This window comes from Octodon degus, unplaced genomic scaffold, assembly GCF_000260255.1.
Source record: "Octodon degus isolate 3935 unplaced genomic scaffold, OctDeg1.0 scaffold00074, whole genome shotgun sequence".
Taxonomy (NCBI): domain Eukaryota; kingdom Metazoa; phylum Chordata; class Mammalia; order Rodentia; family Octodontidae; genus Octodon; species Octodon degus.
In genome coordinates this window covers 8672419-8696603 of record NW_004524650.1, presented here as the reverse complement: position 1 = coordinate 8696603, position 24185 = coordinate 8672419, and the positions used below count along the sequence as shown (strand labels likewise).

General features: G+C 37.6%; 1 protein-coding gene and 1 pseudogene across 2 annotated transcripts in view; both read left to right on the top strand.

Moving 5' to 3' along the window:
- The window catches only part of Rpap2 (RNA polymerase II associated protein 2), a 133351-nt gene that overhangs the window by 36684 nt on the left and 72482 nt on the right, over positions 1–24185 (top strand). Inside the window, exons 11-12 of the mRNA XM_023720297.1 lie at positions 2861–2941; positions 16250–16318. Coding sequence (XP_023576065.1) covers positions 2861–2941; positions 16250–16318 — 150 coding nt within the window. The remainder of the gene's footprint in view (positions 1–2860; positions 2942–16249; positions 16319–24185) is intronic.
- LOC101563545 lies at positions 11332–12427 on the top strand (annotated as a pseudogene). Its single transcript, XR_192613.2, has one exon. The product of XR_192613.2 is annotated as an ATPase ASNA1 pseudogene (transcript).

Here is a 24185-nt window from a genome sequence, read left to right as displayed (position 1 = left end):
GCCTTTTAACTGATCTTCATATTTGTACATTTGTTTCTGTGAAATATTCATTTAGATCCTGTTCCTTTTTTTTGGTACCAGATATTGAACTCAGGACCTTGGGCTTGCCAGGTAGGCGCTTATGCCGCTGAGCTATATCCCCAGTCCTGAATATTCATTTAGAAAATATGAAGTGACCACATATCAGGTCTAGAATACAAGAAGATAGCAGACTTGACTTTAGCTTTTGAAAGCTGGGATTGAGCATCCATACCAGTGTGTATTTAGTATAGATATGAATTTATATGAAGATGGTTTTCCAGACTTTTTAGTTAATAAAAGTATTTAGTTTTAAATTTGAGACCATGTAGGCATTCTTTGAAATAACCTGTACCTTCTGGGTCATGACTGAAACAAGACTGTATTATTGATAATGGCACAAGAGCTGAATTTGAGAAGGGGTGGAATAGCTCAAAAGAAAGAACAAAAAGCAGTGGAAACTAAGTATGGTGACTTTTTTTTATTGTTGTTCTTTATAAAAGCTTTAGGGGAGGTGGGGAGAGATAGCTCAGCAGTCTAAGTACCTATCTGGCAAGTGCAAGAACCCAGGTTTGATCCCCTGTACCACATACTGTACTAGCCCCATGCCATGGCAGCCACCAAAACCAGGGGTGGTGGCCCACCCCTGTGATCCCAGGGCTGGGGAGACTGGGTTAGGATCACTGCAAGTCTGAGCTGTATAGGAGATCCCCTACCAAAAAAAAGCCTTTTGGAGCCAAGCATTGAGGTAAATGCTAGTACTCCCAGCACTTGGATCCCAGCACTTGGGCACGAGGATCCCTTGGAGCCCCAGCCTAAGCTGCTTATACTGGTTGATACATTGTGTCAACTTGAGAAGTTTAGAAGTTTAATTAAGTGACTCAGCAGGAAGCCAGGATTCTTAGTTTGTAAAAATCCTCATCCTGTGCAAGAAGAGGGCATGGACATTGTGTAAATTCTACCCCCAGCCCCAGAGTAGCTTGTTTATAATATAAGGAAGGGAGAGAGGCTGGCTAGAAGCGGCAGCTGCTGCCCTTTCCTTTGCTCTTCACTGTTTTCTGCTGCCATGAACGCTGCCCTCTGCCATATGCCCCTCCGAGCATAGACTGAAACCTCCACAAACTGTGGGCTAGATCAGCCTTTTCTTCCTACATTCTGCTTGTGGGTATTTTGTCCCAGCAACAAGTGAAAAGTAATTTAGACACTGCTACATAATGATTTCAAAACCAACCTGAAACACAAAGTAAAACCCTATCCCAAAAAAAGTCTGGGCATCGTGGCACACACCTATAATCTCAGCTCTTGGAAGGTTGAGGTAGGAGGATTACTGTAAACTTGAAAATAGTCTAGACTACATAGTGAGTTCAAGGGCAGTCTGAACTATATAGTGAGACTCTTGTCGCAAAAAGACAAAACAAAGTTGAAAACGAAAAAATTGAAAGCAGTGGAGCTGTTCCAAGTAAAACATTTTGGTCACTGATTTGAACAAACCAATTGTAAAAAGACTTTAATAATTAAGAGGAAATTAAGTATGTACTAGATATTAGGACATATTAAGGAATTCTGTGGCTAGGTAGCATGTTTTTGTGGTTATAGGAGAAATTGCATTTTTATTTAGATATATGAATTAAAATAGGCATCAGGGATTTACTTCACTTTTTGATTTAGATTTTTTTTTTTTTTTTTTTTGAGGAACCGGGGATTGAACTCAGACCCTTGTGCTTGCCACGGAAGTACTTATTCTACTGAGCCATCTCCCTGGCCCTACTTCACTTTTTAATACTCCAAGTAAAAAGAAAAGAAAACTAAAGTAAAAATAGCAAAACACTGAAATGTTGAAATCTAGAAATAAATATTACTTCTGGAACATACCTGAAGGTTCCATAATGTGTTTGAAATATGTTTTAAATCATTGTTTGAGAAGATATAACAGTTAAAAAATGGTAAATGAAGTGAAAAATCACCTGTAATCCCATCACTCAGTGATAATAACAATTAATATATTGTTTATCCCTGACATATATGATGTATGTATATTCATTCCCTTTGGTTCTGTCTGATACAGGAAGAAATCTAGAAGAAATGAAATATATTTGATATGCAATATATACCAATCAGTATTTATTTTTATAAAAATAAATTAACAGCATTTTTCACTTTGTATTTATTGTATCTTTTCACACAAAAGACATAGATTCACATTAATTTTATTAAGTTGCTATATCATAATTTAACCAACCTCCTACTGATATATGTTTGTTTCTAGTTTTTCACTGCTAAAGAAGTTTACACAGCAAGCATTCATATTCTGAAACATCCCTAGAGCTTTTTTAAATTTAATTTTAAGATAGTTTTCCTAAATTCTCTAGGCTGGATTGAAACTTAAAATTTTCTTGCTTCACTGAGCCAAGAAGGTAAGATTATAAGTGTGTACCACCATGCGCAGCAGCAAGCATCTTCAATACTGTTTATGTGATTATTTCTGTAGGGTAAATTTTTTTAAAGTAAAGCTATTGAGTCAAAAGTATCCACAATTTAATAAATATTTATATATTGTCAAATTGCTATTTAGGCAAGAAAACTGCAGGTAGCAGCCAAATGATTTTTGCATTTTACTGCTTTATACTATAGCAGTTTACAAAAGTATAATATAGATTTACTATGAAATATGCCTTAAGACTTCTCACTAGTCATAATCTAGCTTTACTGTTTATTGACCATCATGCTGCTTCACCATTATTGCCTATGGAAAATTCAGAGATAAGTGTAGCCTCCCACAAAGAATACTTTTATATAATTAAGTCATATTTTTTAAATGTAATTTTTTTTTTTGTTTTTTCAGATTGCCTGGACTTTTGGGTCCTCTTCAGATTACCTTAGGAGATATTTACAGTCAACTTAAAAATCTAGTCCGAACTTTCAGGTTAGTGTTACCATGATTTTTCCTTTTCAGTTACAATACTTTGATTTTAGCAGTAGCCTTGAAGAATCCATGGCAGACTGAAACGTGAAAAAAGTAAGTGATTTAGCATTAAAGATTTACATCTAAATACAGTGCTCTTGTTTTCTCTTGCCCTAAAACATTGCTTCTTGCGTTTTCTACTAAATGCAACTTATTTACTCAAACTTTGGTATATTTTATGTTACATCATTTATTTTTTTAAATTTTAGATCATTGTAAAATAGCATAAAATTAATGAAAATTATATTTATGACACAAAAGCAAGTAACAGTGTGGATTTTAGCGAAATGACAAATATACAGTGGTACCTCAGTTCACGAACTTCACTCTTTTCAGGTTTCTTGTTGCAGAATTTGTTCCACGATTCTGGTTACATCTGAATTACAAGCATGTATTAGAATGAAGTTCATGAACCAAGCTACCCCTGTATATCAGATGACCACCACTGTTCTAGGCAGTGTGGGCACTAGAAAAGAAGCATAGTGCCAGCTCTTGAGGAAGAACTCCTGTGAGCAGGTGCGTACAATGAACAATGAGAGCCAGTGTTTCCTCCCCACCCCACACCACAGTACCTCTCTTCTGTATTACTCCTTTCCTTTATAACTTTTTCATAGGGGAAATAAGTTTACTGTTTTATTCAACAAACATTTATTCACTTCCTGCTGTGCAGGAGACACTGTACAGAAACTGGGATATGTAATTCTTGCTTTAAGCATTTTACTATCTACTAACTTAATACTGAATTGCACAAAAGAGCTTTGAAGTGCAAAGCACTACAAAAAAAGGAAGAATAGAGAATTAATATCAATTGTGGTGTGGAACATTGAGATTTTTCTAATTGATCGAATTAGCACATAAGGACATTCCACTTCATTTATCTGAGTTGTTTACATATATATACAGTTTTGTCTTCCTTTTGGTTTTGTGACACAAGGTCTGGCTGTATAATCCAGACTAGCCACAAAGTCATGGCAGTCCTTCTGCCTCAGCCTCTGAAATGCTGGGATTACAGGCATGCACGACCATGCCTAGCTGTAGGATGTTTATATTTAAAAGTGAAGTGGGGGTGTGGCTCAATGACAGAGCTCTTACCTTACATGCACAATGCCCTGTGTTCAGTCCCCAACACCATCAAAAAAAAGCACGTATTTAGGTAATGGATCTCAATGACACAATTTAATTATTAAAATTATTATACTCCTTAGTTATCATGGAAGCAATCCAATTTCAGTATCTTTGATTACTCAGAAAATTCAAGGATGTCAGAAATGATCCTCAAATTGAGCTACTCTTGGATGATTTGACCAAATTCTTTGCCACTGTCTTAGTTACTTTTCTTCTTCCTCAGACAAAATACCCAATGCCCAAAGTTGAAAGAGGAAAGGTAGGTTTCTGTAGCTCACACTTTGTAAAGGCTATTGTCCGTAGTTAGGTGGCTCAAAGGCAAGGTGGCATGGGAGAGGGGCAGCACAGAGGAAAAACAGTTAATGGCAAAGCAGGGCAGGCAGAAGGCAGCAGGCAAGCAGCATGCAATTTTAGCATCTTTTTTCTGCCTCACCCCCTTTTTAAAAAACCTTTTTTATTTATTATTTATTTGGTGCAGGGTCTTATTACACAGCTCAGACTCATAGTGGTCCTTCTGTCTCAGCTTCCCCAGTGCTGGGATTATAGGCATGCGCCACCACACTGTTTTAGTGCTAGTGTCCCCAGGGTTCCTGGGCTGGCATGGCATACAGTACTGGAAATGAACCCAGGTCTTTGCACTTGCCAGGCAGGACTTAGACTGCCGAGCTATCTCCCCAGCCTCTCTGCCCCTTTTTTTCTAGGCTACCCAGCTTATATAGAATGCTAAAACAATCAGTGAAGTAATTTAGTAATTACACACTCTTGATCCCAGCATCACACATTCTAGATCCAGTCATCTCTGAAAAAGCCTCACCTATGTATGCATGAGACTTTGGGGTGATAAAGCCCTAATAGAGAAAAGGAAGAAAAACAAGAAAGAGGGCAGGAGGGGGAGAGAGAAACAGACTGGTTTACAAAGCAGACAGAAAGAGAAGACCTTTGGGAGGATATTTAGATACAAGTTGTAACAGCCACCAAGAGTGTTAGAGCCAAATAACAAGGTCAAAGGTGAATTTCTCTGCGTACTTGTTAGTGATGAAACATTGTGTGGTTTTTTTTTTTTTTTTTTTTAAGGTACTCTTATAGGTACTAAAGAACCATATATCTAAAAAGAAAAGGGATATTTAATAGTTGCCTGCACTGATGGACTGATAGTAAAAGTTAAAGAGATAAACACAGTGTGTAAATGGTGAAGGTTAGGATTGTTTCCGGATTTATCTGAAAATTAATATCATCATACTAAGACAAAGTTTAGGTGAGGAAAGATAAAAATCAGGTCCTCTTTGTTTCATCAGCTCTTTCAAGGACTTGCCATTCAGCTTCTTGCAGACAAGCTTATATAATCACTCTTCTGAGCAAACTGGTGAAGTCAATTGGAGACATACCAGAAGTAAGAATAAGCCTGCTTGTCTGGAACTGCGCGTTTTTACCCTGCCCTTTTAGAATAAATAATCTTTACCTTGATTATATTTTCTAGAGTGATTTCTTTTTCTTACATCTAATTGAATATTTATCTTCTTTTTAAACTATTCTGAGGTTATTAGAACTTAGTGGAAGCCCATGGGGGGAAAAATGTTAAAGCATCAGAGAATTTCTAACCAGTGGGGTTTGGTCAGATTTGGAAGCTGATTATAATCACTTTGAGAGCCTTAAAAATTGTCATCTTAGTCCTATCTTCTGCTTTTAACAGAAGGAATCTGATTTCATTTGTGGGGGCTGAGGAGATGGCTCAGTAGAATAAGCGCTTGCCTAGCAAGCGCAAAGGCCTGAGTTTGATCCCCGGTTCCACAAAAAAAAAAAAAAAAAAAAAAACTGCAACAGGAACCAGAAGCTTGAGGAGAGCCCAACATTTCTATACTTGATTTCATTTGTGTTATACTGCCTTCAAAGGGGCAGTGTTTTCAGTACTGTGCAAGAGATTTTATTGGAATCACGCAAAAAAAATGGTGATTAATACCTATTAGTTCCTTCTCTTGTTCTTTTCATTCTGCAGCCAGTCAATAATTTTAGAATTTTGACCAAATGGAAATGGTAATAGTAATGAAACTATTGTAGCAATTTTTCTCAGTTGTTTTGCTTTGCTTTTTACTTCTAAGGACCTCTTTATTTTTCTACCACAGACCACAAATTATCTGTTTTAAGTTTTTTAATTTTTGGGCTGGCCAAATAGCGGATTAAAGCACTTACAAGTAGACTCAGGGGCCAGGGGTTCGATCCCTGGGCCTGCTGTGCCGGCCGCACCACTAGGGTGCACTGAGATGGGCAGTGGAGACTGGGCATGGTAGCGTGCCTGTAATCCCAGCTCTGGGAGGCTGTAAACAGACGATCACTACGAGTTCAATCTAGTAGTGAGACCCTGAATACCCTGAAGACCTAAAATGCATAAAAAAAAGTTTTTTAATCAGTACAGTTGCAGTACATAGTGATTATATTCATCATGAAGAGTTGGTACACATATATAAGACTTCTTAATTCTCTTTACCTCTCACTCCCCTCCCTCAGCAAGTTATTGAACCCAGTACTACCTTATTATAAGTAAGTTTTCTTTTTTTTTTTTTTTTTAGGGTAACTTATGTCACATGAATTATACTTTTCAAAACAACTGCAGGATTACTTTATTATTACTTGCATATGCCCTGATTGATGTTCATGTGTCTTTTGAAGCAGACCTGGTCATGTTTGTTTCAGGTCGATACATATAGTTCTTTTTTTTTTTTTTTTTTTTTTTTTTTTTTGGTGGTACTAAGGATTGAACTCAGGACCTTGCACTTGCCAGGCAAGCACTTTTTCCACTGAGCTATCTCCCCAGCCCAAGAGATATAGTTCTGATTGGGTACCAAGCTGTACTTGGCACTTCATTTGTTAATTTTTTTAAATGATATCATTCTACAGATGATAGAGGAGAGATTAAGTAACCTCTCAAATCACATAACTGGTAGTTAGGTTTTGATCCAAGTCTGACTGTACAATCTGTTGCTTCTTTTGGTAAATGAAAAGGTTATTAATCACAGAATACAATGCAGAATTTAGGTTTCTACAATAATCTCAGTTTTTAAGAAAAAGTTTCTTGCTTTGATACAGAAAGTCAGTGTCTTCTCTACTTGATTTTCAGTCTGGTCATTTTGTTACGAAATTAGACAATTAAAACTTCTTTCAGGGACAGAGAATATATCTTAATGGTAGACATGAGGCTCTCTGTGCAATCCTCAACACACATACAAAAAGAACTTTTAATCCTGGGTGAAACTCCATAGACTAAGCATGCACTCTGCCACTGAGTTGCATCCTCATCCCCAAGAATGGCTTTCAAGAAAACTTTACAGATGTATCTTTCATTGGTATATTGCTATATTGAAGGTTGTTACTCTATTCTGCCATCTTCTAAGATGTTTAGATATAGTATAGCTCTGTTTTTTGAGGGTGTTCTTGTTTTGTCTTTTTTTTTTTTTTTTCTGTATTTAGGACAGGGTGTACAGGATATACAGGGACTCACTATGTAAATTGGACTCACAGTGATTCTTCTGTTTTCAGCCTCCCCAGAGCTGGGACTACAGGTGCATACCACCATGCCCAGACTCCATCACTGGCTCAGCACTGGGGGAAGGGCCAGGACCAGTGTGGCATGTTGTGCCAGGGATTGAACCCTGGTCCCTGTGCTTGCCTAAGCAGGCACTTAGTCTGCTGACCTATCTCCCTGACAACTTGTAATTAGATTGAAGTTTGGGATGAAAATAAAAGACATGTGATTATATCTCATCTATTTATTTTTTTTTCTTTTTTTCTTTTTCTTTTTTTTTTTTTTTTTTGGTATTGAGAATCGAACATGGGACCTTGTGCTTACCAGGCCAGTACTATACTACTGAGCTATATTCCCAGCCTTGATTAGCCCTTTTACTAGTTAGGGGTAAAAGCAGATCTATTAGTTTGCAATGCAGTATTTCTCTTTGACCCCACACTACATTACTTTTCTTCTATATTACTCTTTCCTTACAGCTTTTCCATGGGATAAATTTACTCCTTTACTCAAAATATGTTCATCTGTTTAGTGTTCTGTGCCAGGCCAGCACAGACACTGGGATATAATCTCTACTTGAAGCATTTTACTAGCTACAGTGTAACACGTTAATTATATGTATATGGTCATGTACTTGGAATTTACTAATAAACACAAAACATAATTATGTAAAATGATCAATATCAATTAACTTGGTAGTAATCATTTTACAATGTGAATGTAAATCACATTCTCTCTCTCTCTCTCTCTCTCTCTCTATATATATATATATATATATATACCTCCCTAAAGAAATGACATTAAAAATAAGACCTGAACAATGAATAATTTAAGGAATTTAGGCTGGAGATGACTCAGTGTGTATGTTAAATGCCTATATGAGGTCCTGGGTTTGAATTCCCCACCAGAGGGAAGGGGAATTGCATTATCTCCCCTTCTCTAAAATGACAGCCTTTCTAATCACCAGTCATTTGACTACTTTCTTCACATACACGTATCAAAGGAGCATAAAATAGTATGTTCTGAATGTTTAGTAGGGTCTTTGAGTACCAGTAGTCCATCCAGACTAAAATCTCAGTATGGATAATTCCTGTCAGAAGAATTTTAAAGATTCATTGAGCCTAGTGGAGTAGTTATAAAATGATTTTGTGAAATGTCTGTTATAGATTGCAACTATATATATATATATATATATATATATATAATCTTAGAAGTCATTTATCTTCTGTCAAGACTTCAAATGAGAAATCTACTTAAGGGGATCCTATTAGCTATGAAACTAAGCTTTGCGACATGTGAATGAGCCAAGGAAAGAAGCACATCACTAATAGACTGCAGTTATATGGAGAATTTTGGGTTTGTTTTGTTTTGGGGGAACAGGTTCTCACTACATAGTGCAAGCTGGGCTTTAACTCATGATGATCCTCCTGCCTCAGCCTCTTGAGTGCTGGAATTGTAGGCATGTATCACAACTAGCTGGGGAATTTCAAATGTACTTTTCCTCTAGTATTTATAAACTATTTTATCACCTTTTAAAGTCATTTTTATTACATAACTCTTAAATCTCCTCCAGTTACTTTCTGCATTATTTATAATAAATCAAAACAGACTAGGGCTGGCAAGATAGCTCAGTAGAATAAGCACCTGCCTGGCAAGCGTGGGGTCCTGAGTTCAGTCTCCGGTAGCACAAAAAAAAGACGAGATGAAGTACCCAGCTTGGGACTGGGATGATAGCTCAGTGGCATAAGCACCTGCCTGGCAAGCACAAGGTCCTGAGTTTGATCCCCAGTACCACCAAAAAGAAAAAAGAAAATAACCCAGGTTAGAAGGGTGGTATTGAATAAGAAGTTGTCTCGATGAAATACAATTAGCCAGTTGACCATTTTCAGAGTACATAAAAATGTATTTCATATTCTTGTTACTTTTAATACAGAAATTTAATAAAATGTTTGGGGAAGTGTTATGGTTCTTGTCTATATCTCCCCCCAAAGCCTCGTGCAGTCAAGTGCAGTCATGGGGCAAGCTTCTAGAGTGTTGGATTGATCCATGGTTAAATGCTGGGATTACAGCTATGAGTGCTACATCCACCCTGGGGTGGGTAGCCTGCACATAATATAAGGGAGGGAGAGAGGCTTGCTCTCTGCTGCTCCTCCCTTTTTGCTCTTGCTGTTTTGCTATCTTCCCCAGCCATGAACTGTTGCCCTCTGCAACAGTTCAGTCTGCCCTTGGAGCAGCAATTATAGACTGAAACTTCCACAAACTGTGAGCTAATTAAACCTTTCCATCCTTAATTTTGGGTGTCAGATATTTTGTCCCAACAATGAGAGAAAAATAATCAAGACAAGAAACTAAGACAAATAACTATGCATTGTTTTGATAAGGGATATTATAAAATTTCACTCCCCAAACAGAATTTAATGTTATATAAGTTATTTTTGAAAACCTTTTCTCGTTATTGCTTGTAGGTCTAAGTCTATTGCTGCAATAAAAGTTACATAAGTTAAGGGGCTAGGGAGATAGCTCGGTGGTCTAAGTGCCTGCCTGGCAAGCACAAGGACCTGGGTTTGATACCTGGTACCGCATGCTGAGCTGGCTCTGGAACCCCTGGAGCACTGTGCCAGCCACTGAAACTGGGCATGGTGGCACAGTGGTGACTGTAATTCCAGCACTGGGGAGGCTGAGACATGAGAATCTATGAGTCTGAGCTGTGTAGCGAGGCCCTGTACAAAAGGAAAAAGAAGTTATTTAAATTGACTCTGCTGACTTTCAGAAAATGTTGGGTCCTTGGAGTACAGAATGATCTGAAATAAGAAAACAGATTCTTTAGATTCTGACAGAAGAGGACTACTTATAACTACAATTTCCAAGTGAAGCCTCAAAAAATGCCATATTCATGACAGTGACTAGTGCTGAGAAATCTTTTCAGTCAGTGTAACATTAGGAAAATGCTGACATAAATAACTAACTACTGTATTTAAAATGATAATAATAGGAACTTGTAGAACAGTGATTCTCGTGCCACTTGTGTGTCACAGTAACCTGGGGAGTTTTACAACTGTAGAGACTTGGCTCTACCCCTAGAGATTAAGATTCATTTCATTAGGGTTGAACTGAGATATTAGTATTTCTTAAAAGCCCCCTAGGTGATTCTAATGTGCAGAAAGAATTGAAAGTCTATTTTTGGACCTAAACATAGAGCAGCTATTTCAGCTCTTTTGGAAAATGTTTCCCCAGTGACTAGACCTGTTCTTTCCACTGAATTGCCTCATTGTCTGTTATCTGGATTGTTACATTAATCTACCCATCACAGCATAGAACAAGTTTCGTCACATACTGCTTGGTAGTAATTCACAGTCTTCCACATTGAATCAAGATTTTTTTTTATAAATTAGAGTTGAATTAAAATTATATTTTGAGCTGGGCATGGTGGTGCACACCTGTAATCCCAGCACGTGGGAGACTGTGCGAGTTCACTGGGGTTCAAGGCCACCCTCTGCTACATAGTGAGTTCAGGGCCAGCCTGACCCAAACATCCTCATTCATCAGTGATGAATTGGTACTATATTTTTCTAAATTTATATGAGCTTCATATTACTATATTTTGAAGATGTGCTTTTTGAATGTTTTCTAATGTACATTACTATTGTTTTTTAATTATCAAACACATTATTTGGGTTCACCAAAAGAAAAAATATGAAAAAATTTTGCCATTCTGCTGAAAGTACTTTTAAGAGAAATCGAAACCTCTCCTTTTGCCGGCTCCAAGATGGCAGCAGGGGTGGCCGGGTAGGGGGTTGAGGCAGACGAGTTCGAGGATGCACCTGATGTGGAGCCGCTGGAGCCCACGCTTAGCAACATCATTGAGCAGCGCAGCCTCAAGTGGATTTTTGTCGGGGGCAAGGGCAGCGTGGGAAAGACCACCTGCAGCTGCAGCCTGGCAGTCCAGCTCTCCAAGGGGTGTGAGAGTGTTCTGATCATTTCCACAGACCCAGCCCACAACATCTCAGATGCTTTTGACCAAAAGTTTTCCAAGGTGCCAACCAAGGTTAAAGGCTACGACAACCTCTTCGCTATGGAGATCGACCCCAGCCTGGGTGTAGCTGAGCTGCCTGATGAGTTTTTTGAGGACAACATGCTGAGCATGTTGATGATGCAGGAGGCCATGAGTGCCTTCCCGGGCATCGAGGCCATGAGCTACGCAGAGGTCATGAGGCTGGTGAAGAGCATGAACTTCTCAGTGGTGGTGTTCAACACGGCACCCATGGGCCACACGCTCAGGCTCCTCAACTTCCCCACCATCATGGAGCGGGGCCTGGGCTGCCTCATGCAGATCAAGAACCAGATCAGCCCTTTCATCGCACAGATGTGCAATATGCTGGGCTTGGGCGACATGAACGCTGACCAGCTGACGTCCAAGCTGGAGGAGACGCTGCCCGTCATCCGCTCCGTCAGTGAGCAGTTCAAGGACCCTGAGCAGACAACATTTATCTGCGTGTGCATTGCCGAGTTCCTGTTCCTGTACAAGACGGAGGTCTGATCCAGGAGCTGGCCAAGTGCAAGATTGATACCCACAACATCATCGTCAACCAGCTTGTCTTCCCCGACCCTGAGAGGCCCTGCAAGATGTGTGAAGCCCGCCACAAGATCCAGGCCAAGTACCTGGACCAGATGGAGGACCTGTACCAAGATTTCCACATCATGAAGCTGCCGCTGCTACCCCATGAGGTGTGGGGAGCAGACAAGGTCAACACCTTCTCCGCCCTCCTGCTGGAGCCCTACAAGCCCCCCAGTGCCCAGTAGCACCGCTGCCTGGCTGCTGCCACTTCACTCCCACCCTCCACCTCCCCGCTTCCCTCCCCCTGGGGGCAGAGTTTGCACAAGTCCTCCATAGCACAGGGAGAGCCATGCGGGCCATGGGAGGCAGGGAGGGGTCTGTTCCCCTGGTGGGGTCAGGTTAGGGGGGCAGTAGTCGTCCCCGCTCCTCTCCCCGCCTTTCATTCCTCAATAAAATAATCTTAAACTGCAAAAAAAAAAAAAAAAAAAAAAAACCACCTCTCCTTTGTATTTCCCCAGTGCCTGGACAAAACCTGGACCAGTGAGTAGGCACGCAGTACATTTTTTGTTGAATGAGTAAACAAATTCTTAAATCTGTGTTAACTTTAGGAGATTTGCATACAAAAGGAAGCTATTTTTCATTTTCTTTTTTTGTTTGGCATAAGGAAGGGCTTGGGTTTTTTGTGACAGAGTCTTACTCATAATTTAGGCTGGTTTTGGACTCTTAAACTTGAGGCAGGACCAGCCAAATAGCTCAGCATATTAAAGCACCAGCAAACAGGCTCAGTGGCCGAGGGTTTGATGCCCTGGCTGCTGAGCCAGCCCTGCCACCAGGGCACACTGAGATGGCAGTTGAGACTGGGCATGGTGGCACGCTCTTGGGAGGCTGTAAGCAGGCGGATCACTACTAGTCTGATCTACTAGTGAGACCCTGAACACCCTGTAGACCCTTCCCTAAAATACAATAAATAGATAAACAAACAAACTTGAGGCAGCTCTCAGTCTCTCAAGTGCTGGGATCACGGGTGTGTGCCACTATGACTGGCCTTACAAAAGAAAATTCTGTTTAACTGATTTTTAAATTTTTTTTAAATCTTGAAACTGTTTTGCTTATATGCTAGATTCTGTTTTAATTGCTGTAGATAAAGCAGAATTTCTTCTGTCATGGAACTTATATTTTACTAAGGGGGGTATCTTTTTAAATGTAACATGTGTTGGGACCAGGAGATAGCTCCGTGGAATAAGTACTTGCTTGGTAAGCACAAAGTCCTGAGTTCAATCTCTGGTACCACCAAAAAACCCTGCCAATTAATAAATGTAACGTACATCATATTATTTAATAATAATTTTCTAGTTCATTCTAATTTTCTTCCTGGAAGTAGGGGAATGGAATGGTACTGAGAAAGGAGAAAGTTACAATTTTTAAGAGACTGCTTAGGTTGGACATGCTGGCATAGGTCTATAATCCCAGCATTTGGGAAGCCGAGGCAGGAGGATTGCCAGGAGTTTGAGCCTGCATAGCAATAACTTGTCTCAGAAAAAGAAAGAAACAGCTTAAGGAAGTCCTTGCCTTCATTGAGAAAGCTATTTATGTAAAGATCTAATAAAAAGTAAGGGAGGAAGCTGTTGCTGTCTGTGAAAATAGATCAGAGGGAATAGCAGGTACAAAAAGCTTGGAAAGAAGGTTGGGCCATGGATGGGAACAGAATATTTAAGATGCTAATAAGCTGGGAGAAATAGAAAGCAAGAGTAGAGAAGATACGGTAAGAGAAGTATGAGACAAAGGTTTATAGGTCATATATAGGCATTACAGTGCTTTTATCTTACACTTGGAAAGTTTGAAAACAATTGATACATTCCAATCAAAATAATTGTTATCACAGCTTTTTTTAAAACAGTATCATTCTAGCTTCTGAGTTATTAAGAATTACAGCAGATAGACAGAGTCAGGGAGACCAGTTAAGCAGCTCTTTAGGTAATCTAGGCAAGAAAGATATGAACCAAAAAGAGAGAAAGCAACAGAAATAGTAAGAATTTAGCAATGAAAAAAAAAAAATCCTCCAGCCAGCCAGATAGCTCAGCGTACTAAAGTGCCTTCTTAGGCAGAGCACAGCAGGCCAGAGCTTTTAAATACTTTTTGAGAAACTAAGATGTTTATAGTATTTTATATCATCAATGGTTAAGTGACAGGAATGCCGAGACCAGGCATGGTGGTGCACACCTGTAACCCCAGTGCTGGGGAGGCTGAAAACAGGAGGATCACTGTGAGTCTGAGCTGTGTAGTGCAACCCTGTACCAAATACATTTTTTTAAAAACTCAGGTTGTGATTTGAAGATAGAACCGTCATGATTTGATGACTGAATATGGGATATAAAAAGTCAAACTGAACCATAAGATTTTTTTTGATTGAGCAGCTGGATTCTGAAAGCATAGGATAGCTATTGACTGGTACCAAGATGCAGATGTCCGTAGGAGGATCTGTTTTTGAGGGCATGATGAAACTGCTGGGCTATTCCAATGTATTTTTCAGCTTGCTAGATATTTTCAAGTTGTGGTTTTATTGCTCTCATCAACAGGATATTAAAGATACTATTTCTTCCTGTCCCCATCACACTATGATTCAAAAGAATGTTTTTAAACTTTTTTTTTTAATGCATTTAGTACAGGGTTTATAGCGTCTCACTACATAGATCGGACTCTTGGTGATTCTCCTGTTTTCAGCCTCCCAAGCACTGGGATTACTGGCGCGGTACACCTCACCCAATCTCAATCGCCATCTCAGTGCCCACACATGGGGGGAGGGGCACGCAGGAAATCAAACCCTGGCCACTGTGCTCTGCCTAAGCAGGTGCTTTAGTCCACTGAGCTATTGGGCCAGCCCTTTTAGACACTTTAAGAGAAACTAAGATGTTTATAGTATTTTGTATCATCAATGGTTAAGTGACAGAATTTGCTTAAGACTTTCTGAAACTTAAGCTTTCATGAATAAAAACTATTACTTTCCTCGTTGCTGAAAGAAAATAAACCACGCCCAAAGTTAAAGGAGAAAAGGTTTATTGTAGTTCAGTTTGTAGGTTTCAGTTCATGGTTGGTTGTACTCTCCATAGCAGGATAGCATAAGAGTGGGACATGACAGAGGAGAATCATTCTTATGCAGGCAGAAGGCAGCAAAGTGATAAAATAGTAAAAAGCCAGCTGCCTTCTTTTTATCCCTTTATATCCACCTAGGCTACCTGCCTTTTAGGTAGTGCCACCCATGCCCAGGGTGGGTTTCTCATTATCCACACCCAGAACTATGCCAAAACACTAAGTGGGCTGAGTTAGTAATCACACACCCTAGATCTAGCCACCTCTGAAAAGCCCCTATGTGGCTGCATGAGGCTCTGGAAGTGGGGAAACATCAAGATACAAACCATAATAAAGACTATTGTTATAATTTCTTAAGCTAACTCTCCTTAACAGGGATTGAACTCAGGACCTTGTGCTTGCCAGGCAGGCACTTATACTGCTGAGCTGTCTCCCTGGCCCTAACTCTCATTTTTGTAAATTGTGGTTTATGACATCCTGCAATTCTCTGATGCCACCCTAATTAGAAAGACACAAAAGATAAAATCAGAAATTCCTTAGCATCAAGAGAAAGCATAGAGGATATTGTTACAGTGTGTACGTGTGTTATGTATTGTAATAAGCTGTGCAATTTAGTTTCCCTCATTGTACCTATATTTCCCTCTTGTCTAATGGTACTGTTGTAAATATTGTATATAAAAGTGAGGTTAGACTACTTTCTTGATCTTGTTGTTGTTGTTGTTTTGTACTGGGGATCGAACTCAGGACCTTTTGCTTGCCAGGCAGGCACTTAAGCTGCTAAGCTATCTCCCCAGCCTAGACTACATTGAGATGGTTATTATCAGAGGAAAAAAGAGCCACATTTGTATACTACCTTCTGTAATCAAATATAATAGATATTTTTAAAGTACTTCGTATAAAATATAAGTTGATTTTATCCAAAAATAAAAGATTTACTTATTTAAATGTAAAAAAATCCATGAGTGAATTTTATCTTACTATCTTTCAGATTAACAAACAGAAATATTATACACAATCCTGTGGAGTGGACTTTAATTGCAATGGTATTGCTGTCATTGTAAGTACTTTTTCAGATTTTGACTCTACATACTAACTATGAGTTTTGGTTAAGGAAAAACAAAGTTATTTATGACTAGATTAGAATAATATTATGCCTTTATTATTTTCCTTTCTTATGTGATAAAATAATTTTCATTTAAAGTAATACACTGTGCTCTGATAGGCTATAATCTTTACCTTTATATTCCTATCATTACTTTTGAGGATCCATTTCTTCACAATAATATGTGTTGTCTTTTGAAAGAGAAGAATATCTCCATGTGGGATATTTACAGAATACTCCTTTAATTTCATTTTTAGTAGTCTATTTTATTAACAGTGAGTGTGCTCATTATCTTATATTTGTATTTTTGTGCACCAAGTGCTTAATTTTTCATTAACATATTTTCTCTCTGGTACATCATCAGAAAAGTATTATTTTCTAAATTAATGTTCACTTTAACATATTTGAACTAAAATGAGTACCACATAAGCATATATAAAACATTTAACACTCATTCGCATTTTAGGAAACCACTAGTGATTTCTAAAGTTATTTTTTCAGTAGAGTTAAAACCATTTAATAAATCTAGTGTTTTTCAGGTTGAATTGTAAAAATCTTTTGAGAACCATTCATTATTGCATTACTGTTGTTGCCCGGTGCTTGTTAGGTCATTGAAGCCCATAGGACATTGAATACTTACTGGATTCTCACAGGTCATGAAGTGTTATGAGTCAACCTCATAGCATCTCAAGCCCTGCTTTCTCTTTCTTTGATATTACTTTAGTCTGACACATTACTCTAGCTTCACTGTCCCAAGGAAGGTCATGCTGGAAGGCATTAGAGTAAGCTTCAGTGAACCAGAATCTGTGTCATCCAACCAGATACAACTCACATGATTCATTAAATCAGAACACAGAAAATAACTTTACTTGATGCCCTGATATAAATTTTTTATCAGCTGTAAGAACAAATCTTTTGTCATTTCTATTATTTCAAGTGTTCCATTTGAGTTGGTAATTTGTGAAACAGATCTTATTAATTTTTTAGAAAGTTCTTTCTATTTTATGAGATGTGTAAATATTTTGGTCACTCGCATAGAAAATACTACATCTCTGCTCACCCACCATATCATATGTCTGCTAATAAACCCTCATAGACAACTGCTTAACTGTACTTCTGCAATTCATTGTAGTAAAAGGGAAGTAACTTCATTGACAAGTCAGAGGCCTGGGCCAAGCAGTAATCTCAGAATCTTGCTTTCTAATTCAGTGACTAGAAGGATTGTCTTCATTAATAGCTTCTTACTAAGGATATTTTATACCCTACCTTTTTTGCATTGAACAATTGCCTCATCTCCAAAATGTATAGCAAGCAGTAAAATTAAAAAATGGAAAATTAAATAATTAACAAAAGTTTCTATTAAAAATTATTGTGCTTATTCCATATAAAAACAGTGAGTGTTTGTTTTTGTAGAAGCATGTATGTTGCACCAAACATTGAAAGCTTTGCTAGTCCTTGTATGCACTGACTTCCCTAGGTTTGGGTATAATGTAAGGAACCCTTATTTCAAGAGTTAGTGATCCATAAAAAATAACTGAATTTAAGAAATAAACTGTACACATCTTAGGCATATTACTTGTTTCATATGTACAGTCTTGAGGTCATTGCAATAAACATTTGACTCTTTTTGTTATTTGCCTTCTCTGTCATCAATTCTTCACCCCTGTAGCTGGATCTAACCTTTTTCCTAGTCATTATCTCTTTTGCACCCTGGGCAACTAAACTCCTTTTCAGCTAAGGCCCTTTGGCTTCTCTTAAAATCTTTTAGTGTAAATGGTACTTCTAGTTTGTTCTTTGTAAAACCTTGTTTTCTCATAATTTTGACTTTTACCATAGGCCCTCCTTCCAATCCTTTTCCATCCTGTATCTTTTGATTCTGACTGAATTTCCTTGTGCTTTGGCCATCACATTCTAAGATTTTCTGTCTTCTCCTGTAGTATTTTTTGTATTATTTCCTCATTTCTCAGAAAGTCCCCTTGAGCTTTTCACATTTCTGCCCTGGAGAGAATCTGTAGCTCAAATGGTAGCCTCTTTTGTCTATAACTTTGTCCTTTTATTGCTCCTTTATCATAAATATCAGAGTTAGGGATAAAATTAAAATGTATCATGTGAAAACTAATTCTATGATATGATTATATGTTATACTCCTCATTCCTCCCATGTACAGTTCATAGTTACCTTTTTAGAAAATGAAGCTGTCTCTGAGGAAATAAAAAGTAGCTATAAGGGCCAGCATTGAAATAGCCTTGTAGTAAAAAAAAGACCTTAAATAAACAAAGACACATACACTAATTAACCAACCGAAACTTAAAAAGAAACAAGCAGAGAGATATGTGTGAAGGGGAAAATGCCTATTTATAGAACAGTAACCGTCCCCATATTATTATAGTTTATTACCATTAAGAGTAAATATAGTTTAGTCATGGTGCTAGACATTGGTCTAGTTTTAGTCTTCGGAATATGGAAAGCCAATTTTTTTTCAGCACCGTTTATTAAAGAGACTTTCTTCTAGTGAGCTTATTTGACTCCTTTGTCAAAGATAAGTTGGCTGAGATGCAGGGGTTGCACCTACATCTTCTTTTCTGTTCCACTACTCCTTAGGCTTGTTTGTTTATTTTGCCAGTATCAGGCCAATTTTATCACAGTATCTTTATAGTATAATTTCAAGTCTGGGGTTTTAGCCTCCTGACTAGCCTTTCTTGCCCAGAATTGCTTTTGCTGTTCTAGATCTTTCTTGGTTCCAAATGAATTTTAAGAGTGTTTTTTCTGTAAGGGATGCTAATGGTATTTTGATTGGGATTGCATTAAGTCTGTATAACAAGGGCCAGCCAAATAGCTCAGCTGACCAAAGTGCCTGCTTAGGCAGATGCAGGGGCTGGGAGTTTGATTCCCTAGGCTGCCAAGCAGGCCGTGCCCCTGTGATGTGCTGAGCCATTGATTGAGACTGGGTGTGGTGACGCACACCTGTAATCCCAGCACTTGGGAAACTGTAAACAGGAAGATCACTATGAGTTCAATCTATGCAGTGAGACCTTGTATACCCTGTATACCCTGTCCTAAATACAAAAAAAAAAAAGGAGTAATCATAAATCTGTATAACAGTTTTGGGAATTTGGCCATTTTCACACTGTTGATTCTTCCTAATCAACAGCAACAGATATCTTTCCATTTTCTGATACCCTCTTTGAAATGGATCAAATATCTAAATACGAAAATAGAAAAATTAAATTTACTGGAAGAATAAATAAGTAGAAATCTCAAAGATAGAGATATAGGTAGAGATTTTATGAACAAAACCCAGACTGCAAGGGAAATATTACAAAGAATCAACAAATGTGATCTAACCTTATCAAAAAACTTTTACACAACAAAAGAAATCACCAACAGAGTGAAAAGACGACCCATAATGTGGGAAAAAGTATAGACAGTCATCCCTCAGACAAAGGACATATAAAGAACAGAAAAACTCACACCTCCCAGATTCAAATACCCAATCCAAAACTGGGCATCTGAGATGAATACTTCTCAGATGAAGTACAAACAGCAAATAAATACATGAAAAATGTTCAACATCACTGGTCATTCAAGAAATGTAAATTAAAACAACACTGAGATTCCATCTCACCCCAGAAAGAATGGCAGTCATAAAAGCAACCAATAACAAATACTGGCAGGACTTTGGGGCAAAAGAAATCCTTCTCCGCTGTTGATGGAAGTGTAGGATGATACAATCATTGTGGAAATCAGTGTGGAGATTCCTTTAAAAAGTAGGATTAAAGTTCCCATTGGACACAGCAATTCCTGTGGGTATCTGCCCAGAAGAATTAAAAACATCATACCACAGTGATATACAGGCACCAGTGTTTATAGCAGCACAATTTGTGATAGCTAAATCTTGGAAACAGCCTAGATGCCCATCAACCAAGGAATGGATCAAAAAGATGTGAGAGATATAGAGATATAGATATATAACTCAGCCATAAAGAAAGATAAATTGGAGACTTTTATAAGTAAATGGATGCAACTCAAGACCATACTCATAAGTAAAATAAATCAGACCCATATGTATTAACATCGTATTATCTCACTGTGAGAAACTGAACAAATAAATAAGATCTAATATGTACAATAGACATAATGAACTGTAAAGAACCTGTTCAAAAGAAAAGACAAACTCATGTAGGAAAGGCAAAAAGAAAATATATTGGGGCTGGGGAGATGGCTCAGTGGAGTAAGTGCTTCCCTGGCAAGCACAAGAGCCTGAGTTCAATCCCCGGTTCCGTCAAAAAAAAAAGAGAGAAAGAAAGAAAATATATTTATATACAAGATAGTTAAGATCATTATATAGCTAGTTTCTCTTAGTTCATTGGAATTGTTTTAGTCATAACTTATAAGCATTTCCACAATTTACATTAAAAAATTTATTTAGGTTTTTATAGCTAAGAAAAAGATTGACAATAGTAATTATAGTCATTTAAGATGTATGTTTAATTTCATTATATAATAAGTACTGTTGTAACAGCGTGCTAGTCTTTATTATGAATATTATGAAGTTTTATTACTAGCATTCTTAATGTATTTGAAAGGCTGTTCTCAGAATTCTTCATGTAAGCTTCTTAGAAAAGGATACATACAGTATGCAAGTCTATGTATAATTGTATTAATACGTTGCTGTGATGATTGTATTGTTAAAAGAGTTAAGGAATCAACATTTTGATTAAACATGATAGTCCAGAGAAACAGAAAAACTTTGATCTTGAATTTTCACATCAGGTTTTTGTATTGGTTTGGTTTTTGTATTGGTTAGTTGTTTGAGACACATACTTTGGTCTGGTCTTGAACTCAGTATACAGCCTAGGCTGATCTAGAACTAAGGGATCCTCCTGCCTCACGCCTGCTGAGTAATGGAGTTACAGGCATGCACACAGGCATTCCTGGCCACATCAGTATTCCTAAAAGTAAGTAAGATATTTCTATATTCCTAGGGAACATGAGTATCCAGTGTAATTGAAACATTTATTAGTTTTATGCTACATATTTAGACCCTAATTAGTTGCCATCAGCATCTAAAAAAACCTTTTGAATCACAGTTTAGATAATATATACTTTTTTCACCAAGAAGGGATTTATTTCCCTTTAGTACTCTCATTTTTATTTAATAAATGTTCTAGATTTTGAAGAAGACATTACACATATCTTTAATAGTAATAATTGACTGGCCATGTGTTTTCAAGAACTGATTAGAAATGCAATAAAGTGACTAATTACTGCATCTTATTGCTTAAGCCCCTATTTATAATTTTGTTGAGTTGAAATTTATCAGACTTTACTCTTGTATCAGATTTTGTTTCTGAAAAGGGTATTTATGTTGAAATAGTACAAACTTGAATCTAGTTTAAAAAAAAACCTAATATCGGCCTCTATTGACAATCTTTGATGTATGAATTTTGATAAAAAATATGTATGGGGGGCCTGGCCCTAGCTCAGTTCTTTAAGTGGCTGCTTCGACAAAGCCGTCAGGCCCAGGTTGCTCTGGTTCGATCCCCACAACTCCAGCCAGCCAAACCTGCCCTGAAGGCATTCGGAGCAAAAAAAAAAGTATGAATGTATATAATTTATTTTCTATATTTTAGTGCCTATATGCTCTATTTCTAAAAAATCTGTTAATGTATTTATATCAGTTGAGATATTTGTAAACCAATTTATAAAACTAACAAACTGAATAAAAGATTTTATGGTACACTATCATTCTTTATTTATATACTGTGGTGATTGGTTCATGAATGCTTTAGTTCGCAAACATGATTGGCAAAATTTTGTTTTTGTTTGCAAACTCTGCTTCAGGTGATGAACATGATTGTGACCATCTTCTCCAGTCTTGTAGAACAAATGAAATTCATGAACCAAGGTACTACTGTATTCCTTTTCATATTCCTCAGAGTTCCAATTTTATCACAGTATAGGAAACTTCATCATATTCACATATTCGGAACAGTTTCTCTGAGATTTTGGTGGTCATCTTGAGAAGATTTTTATAGATGTAGGACACCACTTGTAGCCCTGTCTCATCTTTTCTTTCCCTCTTCTCTTTGCTTTTAGTCATCAGGTTTTTTTGATCATTTGTCATACTCTTCTAACATGAGAGGGGACTGTACCAATGCTGGCCTACATTTAGGAAGGTTTCAGATAAAAACCAAACAGCCAAAGAACACTTTACCAAGCAGATAAGTGGCTGTTTATGTACAGCCTACTTGCCAGAAATGGGAATCAAGTTTCCTTAGGTGTACTTTGTACTTGAGATGTAACTTTTTCACCAGCATTTAATATGAAACTTTATAAACAGTCCACTATTTTGTATTCTTGTAGTTAATTTTAACATAGGAATCAAATGTCTCTTAGTGGCTAGCCAGGGAAAGAGATTTGTGTTGTATTCCGTGTGAATGATTTAGTTGTCTAATAAAGGAGATGAATACTTAACTTTGTATTATTCAGAAAAGATAGAAGGTAAAGGAACTTGTCATAGTCTAGCATAAATACCATACATGCTACTTCTACTTTTATACCCTTGATGTTTTCTAATGGAAAGCTTTTAAGACCGTCTTCAAAAATGTCTGCTTTCATTTTATTTATCTGAACTGGCTGTTTCCAGTGAACTGTATCCTGCTTCCTAGACAGAGACCACGCAATAGTTTATTCCCACTAAAAGCTTTCAGTATTCCTGTTGTTCAGGGAGTAGCATGTAAGTCCTGGGAAATGGTATTTAAACAAGCTCAACTTAACCATGATCACTACACAAAAGCCATCACTGGACATGGGCAGCCACTTTGGGTAACCATCATACAGATAGATACTCTGGAGAGTCACTTCCCCAGGGCTACCAGGCATGAATGGAAAGATGTGACTAAGGCTTTTTACTTCAGCCAGCTGTTTTTTTTAAAGCGTGCCACATCACTAATTCCCTCATAAAAATTAGTGAGCACACCATAAAAAAAAACAAAGAGATGGTTCCTTAGAAATGTATTAGTTCTCAGAAGTATCCCAAGTCTTTCTCCTCAACATTGCAAATTCAGTTTAGGGTATTGATGCCTTGTTAAAAGGACATTGTATTATTTTTACATTTCCTTATGATCGTGGAATTTTTACATTTAATTGAATTTTATTGAAATATTTACAAAAGTTACCATTTTAAAAGGCAAAAGATTTATACAATCTGAAGAGAAATCTGAGTATTAAAAGTTACCTTTTTAAAATGCGTTCATTGATTTTTAGTGCATCCACTATACAGTCATGAGTACTATCTAATAACAAAATATTTCTTTCACTACAAAACTTCTATCATATTAGCTCAGTCCCAATTTCACCTTTTCCAATCATCTAATAACCACTTATCTTCTCTTTCTTCACCTTCTCTCTTTCCCTCTTCCTCCGCTGCTGTTTACCTATTCTGAAATTTCATTTAAATGGAATCATATAACGCCAGACCTTTGTGTCTAGCTTCTTTCACTTAACATGTTTTCAAGGTTTTGTTCATGTTATAGATGTAAGAGTAGTCATTTTTATAACTAAATAATATTCCATTGTATAGATATACCACATTTGTCTATCCCCTCATCAGTTGGTGGTCATTTGGATTGTCTCTACTTTTTTAGCTGTTTTGGATAATGGTGCTATAAATGTTTATGTGAGAAAAGATCTAAGAATGGAATTGCAGGTTCAAATGATAACTCTTCGGGGGCCCAGCCCTAGCTCAGTTCTTTAAGTGGCTGCTTCCACAATGCTGGCAGCCTCAGTTTGCTGTAGTTCGATCCCCACAACACTCCAG